The 12,706-nt window shown below is 38.1% G+C and overlaps 1 protein-coding gene across 13 annotated transcripts in view; it reads left to right on the top strand.

Moving 5' to 3' along the window:
• Nucleotides 1-12,706, top strand: part of rims2a (regulating synaptic membrane exocytosis 2a) — a 1,025,605-nt gene that overhangs the window by 668,684 nt on the left and 344,215 nt on the right. For 7 of the 13 annotated variants that reach the window (XM_059971261.1, XM_059971274.1, XM_059971267.1 and 4 more), the window contains 4 exons: nt 4,215-4,286; nt 5,583-5,739; nt 7,159-7,281; nt 11,994-12,009. In XM_059971261.1, coding sequence (XP_059827244.1) covers nt 4,215-4,286; nt 5,583-5,739; nt 7,159-7,281; nt 11,994-12,009 — 368 coding nt within the window. The remainder of the gene's footprint in view (nt 1-4,214; nt 4,287-5,582; nt 5,740-7,158; nt 7,282-11,993; nt 12,010-12,706) is intronic. The other 6 variants (XM_059971253.1, XM_059971280.1, XM_059971281.1 and 3 more) reach the window with 3 other exon arrangements.

Genomic DNA, 12,706 nt, shown 5'->3' with positions numbered 1-12,706 from the left:
ATACTTTTTATAGGTACTGTACATATCAGTATAAGACAAAGGGGATGGTTATCAACTTCAGGAGAACTCGCACCCCTCTTTACATCATCAGCACAGCAGTGGAAGCTGCAAGCAGTTTCAAACTCCTGTGAGTACACATCTCACACAACCTCTCATGGTCCCAGAACACATCCCTCACAATCAGGAAACCTCACTAACCTCTAGTTTCTCAGGAGGCTAAGGAGAGCTGGATTATGCACATCTATACTCATGTCCTTCTACAGATGCATAGTAGAGAGCAGAGAGCAGATCTGCTTGGTATGGAAATTGGAAATTGGTTGTGGCAGACAGGAAGGCTCCGCAATGGATAGTCAAAATGCCCAAAGCATCACTGCCACCAGCCTACCTGCCATTAAGGACACATTTTTAATTGAACTGAACTGACTTTATTATTTACATCCTTCACATACATGAGAAGTAAAAATCTTTACGTTACGTCTCTGTCTAAATGTACAATGTGCAATTTATAGTAATTTATAATAAACAGTATGTACAACAGGACCGTCAACAGAGCATAGAAATACAATTGTATCAGCGTGAATTAAGCAGTCTGATGGGCTGGTGGAAGAAGCTGTCCCGGAGCCGATTGGTCCTGGCTTTAATGCTGCGGTACCGTTTCCAGATGGTAGCAGCTGGAACAGTTCGTGGTTGGGGTGACTCATGTCCCCAATGATCCTTCGGGCCCTTTTTATGCACCTGTCTCTGTAAATGTCCTGAATAGTGGGATATTCACATGTACAGATGTGCTGGGCTGTCTGCACCACTTTCTGCAGAGTCCTGCGATTGAGGGAAGTACAATTCCCATACCAGGCAGTGATGCAGCCGGTCAGGATGCTCTCAATTGTGTCCCTGTAGAAAGTCCTTGGGATTTGAGGACTCAAGCCAAAGTTCTTCAACAGTCTGAGGTGAAAGAGGTGCTGTTTTGCTTTCTTCTTCACACAGGCCACATGAAATCCTTGGTGATGTTTATGCCGAGGAACTTAAAGCTGTTCACCTCTCAGCCCCAGATCGATTGATGTCTACAGGGGTTAGCCTGACTCCATTCCTCCTGTAGTACACAGCCAGCTCCTTTGTTTTTGCAACATTGAGGGAGAGGTTGTTTTCTTGACACTGCTGTGTCAGGGTGATGACTTCTTCTCTGTAGGCTGCCTCACTATTATTTGAGATACAGCCAATCAATGTAGTATCATCAGCAAATTTAATTAGCAGATTGGAGCTATGAGTCCAATATACATATACAGAAAGGTGCTGGAAGAAGACCAATAACATCATGAAGAACCCCACATATCCGGCTCATGCAGTTTCTGTCCCACTCCCATCAGGGAGGAGGCTATGAAGCATCCAAACCTGGACTACTGGAGTCAAAAACAGTTACTCTTCCCAAGCAGTAAGGCTGATCAACATTCCCACCCACTAACTCATCCCTTCACACCCCCTACCACCACTAATTTATTATTTTCTGTTAGTCACCTAGTGTACTGATACTCCTGTGCCTAGTATCTCTAAATGGACATATAATTACTCTGCATATAAACTGACTTGTGTATTTATACTTAATATTGTTTTCTGTATCTAACAATGATTTCATTCTCATTTACACTTGTGTGCTAGAAATGACATTAAACAATCTTTCACCATGAAGAACACTTCCAACGAAAAGCTTAGATATGAGCTAGACCCGAGCCTTACCTTCTGTCATAGGCACTCAAAGTATTCTAGGTTCAGGGTTCAAAGTAGTGCCACCTGAGGCTCACCCTGCTTTTAAGGCCTTGTTATGCTTTGTCGCCTGAATCTGGGGTCAAGGAAATTTATATTCACTCACAAGGGCAAGGTTAAAATGGGCACGAAGAGAGCACAATTTGGGTGGATGAGGAAGCCAGACAACCTGAATACTTTGGCCTTTGTCCCTATTGAACTGATCTTGTATTTGAAAAGGACCCAGTGTGTTGTAGTTGAAAGGGTAGGTTAACATTGGTACTTTTCAAGAAGGCAAAATTTTCATTTCTATGTCAGTCCTCACTACCTTGCAGCATGCTATCTAAAAAGTAGCAGTTAAAAAAAGTATTAGTTAAAATTGGGATCCACTGTCCAACTGTTTAATCCCCTCATGGAAATTATACATAAATGTTTTCCTACCAAAATTCAGAATTCTTATAATCTTCACACTGTAACCATTCTGCCTTAGCAGACTACCAATTAGCAGCAATAGCGACTACGATTTTTCTGTGGAACTAACAGAAAAATTGAATATTTTTCTCAATGGGGCTCTTACTGTTATAATGGAACTTTACAATTAATTCCATCATAAAACTGATGCCATGTACGAAAAGAGGGTTTACATTTAGTGCCTACTTTATTAGACACAGGAGTGTGAACCTCTGCTGCTGCAGCTCATCTGCTTCAACGTTCAATGTACTTTGTATTCAGAGATGTTCTTCTGAGCACTACTGTTGTAATGCGTGGTTGCGTTACCATTGCCTTCCTGTCAGATTGAACCAGTCTGGCCATTCTCCTCTGATCTCTCTCATTAACAAGGGTTTTCACCCACAAAACTGCTCCATCCTCTGTTAACTCTGGAAACTCTGTGAAAATCCCAGGAGAACAGCAGTTTCTGAGATACTTAAACCACCCTATCTGGCACCGACAATCATTCCACGGTCAAAGTCACTTGGAACATACTTATTCCCCATTCTGATGTTTGTTCTGAACCTCTTGACCATCTCTGCATGCTTTTATGCATTGAGATGCTGACATAAGTTTGACTGATTAGATATTCGTATTATTGAGCAGATGTACAGGTGCATCTAATAAAGTGGTCTTATGATCCGTATGTATACAGGTTTGTTCAAAGGTTCAAAGATTCAGGATTCAAAACACATTTACTATCAAAGTACTGTATGTATGTAGTATACAGCCCTGAGATTCTTCTTCCCCCAGAACATTATGAAATGAAAGAAAGCCTTTTAACCCGTTCAAAGAAAAACATCAATCCACCAACATGCAAAAAAAGAACAAATCGTGCATATGACAAAAAAACGAGCTAAACCACAACGTCAACAATATAGTCCAGGAATCTTCAGTTTCAGCTTAGTTCATAAGCGATGCTAGTTCTTCATCCCCTATGCAATTAAATATCTCATAAGCACAACATTAGTATTTAAAATATTTATATGTGGGTCAGTCATTTATCCAGCTCAGAAAATGTAGGATTGATTAAGAGTATTTTACATTCTGCATGGGGTGGGAAGATATCAAGTTATTTCAATGATGTGATCTGAGTCCTGTAAAGCCCTTAATAGCAATGTGGTCCTGATGAACAAAATAGCTTCTGCTTATTGTTATCCAATGCATGTAAAATAGACACGTATATCGACTTCGCTTGGCAAAACTGTAACAAAGACAGGCTTGAGAGTCATACTAATTCACACAAATTGTCCTGTGTCTCTTAGCAGATTTTGCTGAATGTGTTAGGATTTTTCAATAATGCAAGTATTCTCACAGATATTAGCACTTCTCTCTAGTTGATGTTAAGCTGGAATAATTAACAATATGGGAAGATTCTAAAAAAAAGTCCATAGGAAAGCATGGATAACTGAGAGCTCTTCTGGGTTGTGCTGTATTGTGGTTACTTTGGATTCTGGGAGCTTGATGTGTTGAAAGCTCTGCTAGAAGTGTATTAGACCAAAGGAAATTTACAGGCAGAAAGGAAATCGAAGTTCACTTTCTGTGGGCAGAGATCATATTTAGATATTATTTCTATAATACTAGTTTTCTGGAATCAGAATGTAAACAGGATTTATTAAATTGTTAATTTGGAATGAAATTTGTCTATATTGAAGGTGAATAGTTACATGCTTTCTGAGGCCATAAACACTTGACCATTTCACAATTTGAGACAAACGAGGAACTGCAAGACATTTTTATAACAGGACAGGAATGATTTTTATGTATATTTAGTTACAAGTGCTCTGCATAGAAAATAAGAACAGGGTTATTGTGTTTTATTTTAATTTTAGTTTATAACATGTATTAAATTCATTTATAATTTAGTCCTATAATTAAATTCCTGTTTTCAATACATTATGTTTTGTTTCTTTAGTGAACAGTAAGAGAAAAAATACTTGATATGAATCCCATCTGTTCTTTGCAAAATGTAACTTCTTTTTAATTCTTAGGATCACAACGCATCAGTGACAGCGAAGTTTCTGACTATGATTGCGATGATGGAATTGGGGTTGTTTCTTTAGGTATGAAGCTAAAATAGTTCAATACACACCTCTTTCTTTTGCGTTTCTCCCACATCATCACATTGGCATTTTCAATCAAAAGTATACTAAGTGGCTACTTTACATTCAGTGTACACTCAGAAGTACAGTGGCCATTGAGTTTGTGGTCATCTGCTGCGATAGTCTATCCACTTAAGGGTTCAAAATGTTGTGCTTTCAGAGATGCTCTTCTTCACACCGTTGTTGTAATATGTGGTTATTTGAGTTACTGTTGCCTTCCTGTCATCTTGAACCAGTCTGACCATTCTTCTCTGACCTCTCTCATTAACAAGGCATTTTCACACACAGAATTGCCACTCACTGGAGGGCTTTTTTTTTCTTTTTTTTGCATCATTTCCTACAAACTCCAGAGACTGTTCTGTGTGAAAATCTCTGGAGATCAGCAATTTCTGAGATACTCAAGTCACCCCGTCTGGCACCAATAATTATTCAAAGTCATTTAGATCACATTCCTTCCCTATTCTGATGTTTGGTCTGAACAACCAATGGATTTTTTGACCGTGTCTGCATACATATTGGCTGATTAGGTATTGGATTAATGAGAATGTATGTGTGTACCTAATAAAGTGGCCATTACATGTAGATTTTAATTAGTTTCACTGATTTTTTTTACATATCTAGAGCCAACCAGGCATTTAGTGGACAAAAAACTTATAATTGACTTTCCAAATACTGATGTTTTCGAAGCACAGTAGCATCAAAGCCTATTAAAAGTTGGCTCATGCAGAACTGCAAATATATTAGAATTCAAGCAGAAGTCTAATGGCCTAAACTGTGTCTCCAGAACATTTTGATGATTATCAGTTTTGTGTGGTTTGTGATCAAACATTGTTGGTGGGAGGAAGCTGGCTGGAGTGAAATTCTGTATCTGGTGGATCTTATTTCACAATCTCTAAGGACATTCACGTTTTGCATTTCTAATGTAATGGCTTTCATTTTATTTAGATTGAGGAATACAAGTGCAGTGGAATGGTTTTTGTTACTAGATTTCTAGTTAGGAAACAGAAATTCAATGTGGATTTAAGGTTAAAATTCTCCTTATACAACTAGAAAATATGAAGAATTTTGGAAAGAAAGCTTAAGGTATGTATCTGTCCTGGGTGGCCCCACAGAATAGACAATGGCAAATCAAAGAGACATCAGTAGAAAATAAAATGAGGCAGAATATAAAACAAACTTCTGTACATTGGTATTTTTCTATGTTTTAGAAAATGTACAAATTCTAAGTTGCTTTTATCTTAATATTTTTCACTGTAGATTATCGACACAATGGGAAAGAAATTCAGAGTTCAACATTATCAGTTCCAGAGCAAGTAATGTCATCAAACCATTGTTCACCATCAGGCTCACCACATCGAGGGGACAATATGGGCAGGACCCGTTCTCGGTCCCCCAGTGTTCCACCCTCTCAAAGGTAGGGTGAAGCATGGGTGTAAAGACATCTGTTGCTATCTTGGTGCAGATGTGAAAGGGTGAGATTAAGATAATAAAATACAAAACATTTTACTTGAAATGAATTCTGATTTTGCCAGCCACTTTGAAGGGAGTTTTCTATCATAGACTATTTGAGCTCAGAATATGATCTATCAATGCCCAAAGTAGAAAAGGTAATCTGCAGCAGAATTGTACTTCTCAGCAGGGATAAGCCTTCATTAACAAACCATGAGCAACATACACAAACTGCTGGAGGAAGTCAGCAGGTCAGGCAGCATCTATGGAGTTATATATCTATGGAATAAACAGTTGATGCATCAGGCAAAGATCCTTCATCAGGTCTGGAAAGGGAGGGGGGAAGAAGCCCATGTACAGAGGTGGGGTGAGGGGAAAGAGTACAAACTGACAGGTGATAGGTGAGATCAGGTGAGCGGGAAGCTGTGTGGGTGGCAGAGGGGGGATGAAGTAAGAACCAACAGGCTCACAAGTGAAGTCACCTTACCCAAATGGACTGTTTAGGATGTTGATGTTTATCCCAGATGATTTAAGCTACAAACACAGTATATGCCCATACAAAGAATGTGTGTATTAGATTGCTTGAACAATTACCACAAGATTTCAAAGGCATGCTTAAGCTTCTTTCCTTTCCCACTATACTGAAGACAAACAGAATTGTTACTGCCTGAATTAAAGCTGGAAATTTATCCACTAATCTGTGGTGAGGCCACTGCTTTTTCAGTTTATTCACCTCATGAGTTCCACCAGCATTTTGTGTGCATAGCTTAAGTATTCTACCACTGTGTCTTTTGACAAAAATAAAATCAGCAATGTTTTGGCAGTATTGGATTCAGAAAATCACCAGGCTGGAGTGACAGAGGTCAAGGGGTTAGTTGAGGGGTTGTCAGTTTGGAAATGGTCAAGCAAGTCAAGAATGAGCAAGGTTAGTATGTGACAGCCAAGGACAGAACCAAATAAATGCAGGATAAACAGCATGTTAGATGGATGCTAGGAAAAGAATGATAAACAGTTGGAGGGAGAGAGGTAATGGGTGTGATTTCTAAGAAATACATGAAAAGCCATCTAGCTGGAAACATCTGAAGCCTCAGACTCCCTAGTTATGTTGGGCCCCACTTAAGTCACTCCAAAGCCTGGGACAAACATAAATATTTCATACAATGTATATATTGCTCAATATGCAATCTTACTGTGGTTGAGCATTTTATATACCCAACGTACACAGGGTAAAATCTATAAGCCAGAAATTCTCTACCAGCACCCTGTAAACAATTGCATTTAGTGATAAAATTCCGAATGAATTTCAAACAAAGAATAAATCCTAACCCTCCTAAGCTGATTATGGGCCATGGTATCTTAGCTTTTTAGAAATCTGCTACTGTAGTTGGTTTGTGTTTTACAGAAGCTCAGAATTGGGTCCTCGAAGCAGCCGCTCTTCTCAACAGTACAATACCATCAGCAGAATGGACAGACACAGGATAATGGATGACCACTTTTCTCCAGAGAGGTAATTAGATATTATTAGTTGTTTTTTTTTTGTTTACAGAGAAGTCTGTGATATATTTAATTAGTTCATTGTGTGATTGGAGTGTTATTAGTTATGATCGAATGTGGATGACTAATGTTTATACTTCAGTCTCTCAAGTATTCCCTAACCTTGTGATTTTAGAGCTTTACATGTATGTTGTTGGTTCTGTGTATTATCTTCACAATTAATCTTGTGTTGAGATTTGATAACAAGAATTTAAAAGAAAGCGAAGTTATCACATCACTGCTCATTTTGTAAATAACATGGCTCTTAGGATAGACAATTATGAAAATGCATTGCTAATGGCTGTTTAAAATTAAGTCACATGTCTTGAAAAAGTTGGTAAACAGCCTTCTGATCCAGAAAATTTCTTCAGCATTTGAGATACTCACAGTGATGAATATTAAATGATTTTATCACTTGATTCTAAAATTGCTATTTATTCATAATATATACTTTAATTCTTAATCTGTCAATGTTTATTTTTATCTTGTAATTCTTGTTATCTTTTAACCCTGAAATATTTTAAAATCTGTATAACTCTGCAGTCAGTTGGGTGTTTGGTCTCCTTATCATTCATGTCTTTATGTCAGAACAGAAATGTTTTACATTATATCAAGGACAATTCTTAATTAATTAGGACCTTTACTTCTAACTTTCAAATTTTATTTTCTCTTGAATACCAAGGGGGCCAGTGGTGGGGTGGGGGAGGCACACAATGTCATTAATCTTAAAGAGAAGTACTGTTAGCTGGTAATTACTTCATCGTAGACTATTTGATGTTGGTAAACATATTGTCTGATGGCAAGTATGGTGATCACTGGAATGAAGAAATTTTAATGCTACTTGCTTTACTTGCTTGCAGATATCTGGGCCTTGGTCTTGTTTTTATTCTTTTCAATATTTTAAGTTTAAGTTTTTAAGTTTAAGTTTTAATTTTTGTTTGGACACATTCCCTTTCCACCTGCCACAAAACATAGCTGTTTTCTCTCTTGCTGAGGATCTTTTTCAATAGGTAGACCTATGTCAGCTTCCATTAAGCATCCTGTTCAGTAACACCCTAATAATGCCACATGATACGATGCATTAAAAGTCTAACTTGACTGAATTGCACTGTGGCAAGACTTGGTTTTACAAATGTGATTCTGGACCTGCTGAGGATCAAGTATTAATAAACACAACAAATGGAGGTGCTATCAAATAAACCCATCCTCGGAAGCCCAACATAAATAGTGAGGTGATAACAAGTTTCTTTCCGATCCAAGGTCTTGTTTGCCAGAGCGGTAGGTACACTGAGACTCTTAGAGACACTGGCCCTAACTTGTATGTCTCTTGCTGTGGATCAAGTAAGTTGCTATTCGGGGGGCTCTCTGGGGGCTTTGAAATTGCTCATATTTAATCTTGTATTCAAAAGAACTTCATAAAACAGGGATGTTATTATAGATTGTGATGGAATCAACTGCATTGTTGTACAATATTTCTATTATATTTAAAAAGTTGCTTTTACTAAGATGGTAGGATGTCTTCATTAGAAATTTACTTTGCTACACTTAAGCTCCTCTTTTGATTTAGATTATACTCTACAGACTTTTCACACACTGTTCATCACCTTTCTCTCCATTTTCTCTCCTTTCCTGCTCACTGCTGCTGCTGACCTTTGTCCGCTTTCTTCAATTGCCATACATTTCTCTTTTCCATTTCCCCCATGCTGCAGCCAGTATCTTACCTTACCTCGGTCCAGACACAGTCATGTCATCGAGCATCATCACAAGGATTTCAGGTATACTGTAACATGGGTGTGTCAGTGTGTTTATAGTGAGTGTGACTATGCATGCCTATATATATGAACATTATGACAGGATGAGCACCTAGGTAAAGTCAAACTTTAGGTTTAAATCTTGAGTCTTTATCAATGGATCTTCCAGGTTTGAAACATGGCTATCGGGTGAAAGAGGCTACCAAACGTAATTGCCTGCACGCTGCTCCAGGCTTGGTACCCTGGGTATTTGGTAGACAACCCAATGGTACAGTCCAGGAACAGGCCCTTCAGCCCACAATGTTGTGCCAAACCAAATAAATTAACAGTCCAATGGCACTCTAAACTAATCTCTTCTGCCTACACAATGTCATTATTCTTCCATTTTCCTCACACTCACCTGCCTATCTAAATGTCTCTATTGTTTCTACCTCTACCACCACCCCAGGCAGTGCATTTCAGACACATACCACTCTCTGTGTGAGTAAACTTGCCCCTTACATCTCCTTTGAAATTAGCTCCTCTCACTTCAATACCCTCTGGTATTAGACATTTCAACCCTAGGGAAAAGATTATGTCTGTCTATTCCATCTATCGTAAAAGTGTCTATCAGATCTCCCCTGAGCCTCCACCGCTCCAGAAAAACAACCCGAGTTTGTTCAACTGCTTGTTATAGTACATGCCCGCTAAACCAGGTAGCATCCTGGTAACCCTCTTCTGCACCTTCTCCAAAACCTCAACATTCTTCTTATGATGAGATGACTCCACAAGTGCATGCAAAAGTCTAGAAGCTGCCCAACTATCTAGAGTTTTATAAAGCTGCAACATAACTTGCTGACTTTTGAACTCAATGTCTTGATTAATAAAGACAAGCATTCCATATGTCTTCTTAACCACTCTAACAACCTGTGTACCTACTTTTAGGGAGTTAAGAACAGAGACTCGAAAAACGCTCTGCTCATCAACATTGTTAAGGGTTTTGCCCTTAATAGTGTACTATCTCTACATTTGACCTACCAATGTGCAACACTTCACATTTGGCCAAGTTAAACTCTATCTGCCATTTTCCAGCCCATATCTGCAACTGATCTATATCCTGCTATATTCTTTGCCAGTCTTCTACACTATCCACAAATCACCCATCTTCATATCATTAGCAAAACCATTCATCTACATTTTTATCCAGATCATTTACATACATTACAAGCAGCAGAGGTTCCAGTAGAGATCCCTGCGGAACAGCATTAATCACACACCTCCATCTAGAATAAGTCCCTTTGATCACTACCAGTTCTGAATCTAAACAGCCAATTCACCATGGATCCCATGCATCTTAGTCATCTGGATCAGTCTCTTATGATGGACCTTCAAATCCATGTGGACCACATCTCCCCTCATCAATCACCCTCATCCCTTCATCAGAATACCCAATCAACTTAATAAAACAATACTTGCCCCACACAAAGCCATGCTGATCCTCCCTAATTAAGCTATGGTTATCCAAATGCTAATAGACCTTATCCCTAAGAATTCTCTCCAGTAATTTCCTACCACAGATGTGAAACACACCAGTCTATAGTTTCCAGGTTTATCCCTGGTTGCCTTCTTGAGTAATGGAACAACATTAACTACTTTTCAGTCCTCTGGGACTTCATCTGTAGCTAGAGATGATATGAAGATGTTGATCAAGGCCCCAGCAGCCTCTTCTCTTGCATCTCTCAATAACCTGGTGTTGATCCACAAAGAACACTAATCAAAGTGTTTGATCAGAAATATGGTTAGCTAGCACTTAATAATGGATTAGTTATGAAAGTTTTAATTGGAGAACCAGTTACATCCCTTTCAAAGTATGGTTAACAATTGTGGATGACTTGAGGAAATTTAGAATGGTAACATTAGCACATAGGGAGATGTCCATATTATTTCTAATGAGGAACAGACCATTGGATCTGGTTAAATCAACTACAGTACTTTGATATTCATGGCATCCAAAGTTTATATTTTGGAGCACTAGAGCATCCAGTCATGTTGTTCATCCCTAATTAAGATTAGTTTTTCAATTTTTTACATTTTCGTTAATTTTGAAGTACATAAGTCCATTATAGTTCTGTCAAGTGTGTGATTGAGGTTTCAGTTGAATTTTCTGCAAGCTTTTGTTTTAATTGTAGATAATTATTTAAGAACCAATGTAGATAATTTTGAGAAACCATCAACATTGTAAGTAACAAATCGATCAAATGCTGAAAAGAAGGAAAAGGCATAGGCCAAGCAATGCTGTTAAATTAGGAACGTTTTATTTTCAGAGGTGGATGAATTTGCTTCAGTAATAAGGGAAAAAAGTTTTGTCCAAAAACATAAAACAAAATCACAGGTTGCTGGAGCGTTTATTCAAATTATGGTTAAATTCATCTCTATTGTGGCAAAGAGAACCATGAGATAGAGCATTCGGGGTGTTGTGACAGAAGAAATTATCTCTTTTTCTTAAGCTAGCTTTGCTCACTGCAATTCAACTTTTCACAAGAGCTGAAGTTGTACAAAAAGTCGATTTATGCAAATATGATTACTAACCTGTTGTTTATGCCTATTTCTTTCTGTTAGTTCTACTTTCGTATTGTGCTGGTATACGAAAGAGTGAAAATGGTTAGGGTAGTAAAATAATAACAATTAAGTCTAATAATAGATTAACAAACTAAGTTAACATATATACCAAGCTTGGATCAGACTGGGTCAGGCCCGCCACCTAAAATCATCGCATGGCTTTCCTGAATCAGCAATAATATGACCCTGATGCAGAGAATCTATTCCCCGATCCTTCTGGAGTTCAGCTTTTTGGTCTGGACTCTGATTGTCCTCCAGTGGCAAACACTTTGGGGTGGGGAATGTGTTGGTCACACTGGAGGTGCACCTGACTGTCTTTGACAATCCATGAAGCAAGGGACAGAAGCTGTGAAGTCACGAAAATATTTCAACAGTCTTTAAAGATATCTAACACTCACAGGTATTTCAAAAACTTATAAAATTGAACCGAATATTTTATAAAGTATTTAAAAACATCATTATAAGGCAACTTTAAATTTGGGTAAACAATTTTAAGAATTAGTAGCTTACCATTCTATATACCTGCTAGTCATAGACCTGCAATCCCCATTGAAATCAATGGGTACAGATCTGAGAGACTATATTCCAATTCATTACCGTGGAATCTCAATTGGAGCAGACTTTACTGATGGTCAAATCGAACTAGCAGATTCAAATTTATAATTTTGTCAGTACTGGACAGTGTGTCATTGTGCATGAAGTGAAAGTGAGAAAATTAAAGCTGTTTAATAGATTAATGTCATCGGCTTTGATCAGAGCCAATGGCAATAATAGGCAAAACTGGATTTTTTGATAGCTTGAAACATCCACTGTCAATTTCCCTCCATAGATGCTGCTGGTCTTGTTGAGTTCCTCCAGCATTGTGTATGTGTTCTATTGGACTTTATTTTCTTGCATGGTATAAAATTCTTCTTCTGCTTCTGTCATTTCACACAACGCACAGCCTTGTTTGATCTTTCCTGGGTATACTTCATTGTGCTTAATAGTTCCCAAAGTCTGAATAATGATAGAGACTAGGTTGAAGTGCTGACATTTAAACTGAATACAGGA

This window comes from Hypanus sabinus, chromosome 1 (genome assembly GCF_030144855.1).
Source record: "Hypanus sabinus isolate sHypSab1 chromosome 1, sHypSab1.hap1, whole genome shotgun sequence".
In the NCBI taxonomy this organism is placed as follows: Eukaryota; Metazoa; Chordata; class Chondrichthyes; order Myliobatiformes; family Dasyatidae; genus Hypanus; species Hypanus sabinus.
This window is presented reverse-complemented; position numbering and strand designations above follow the sequence as displayed.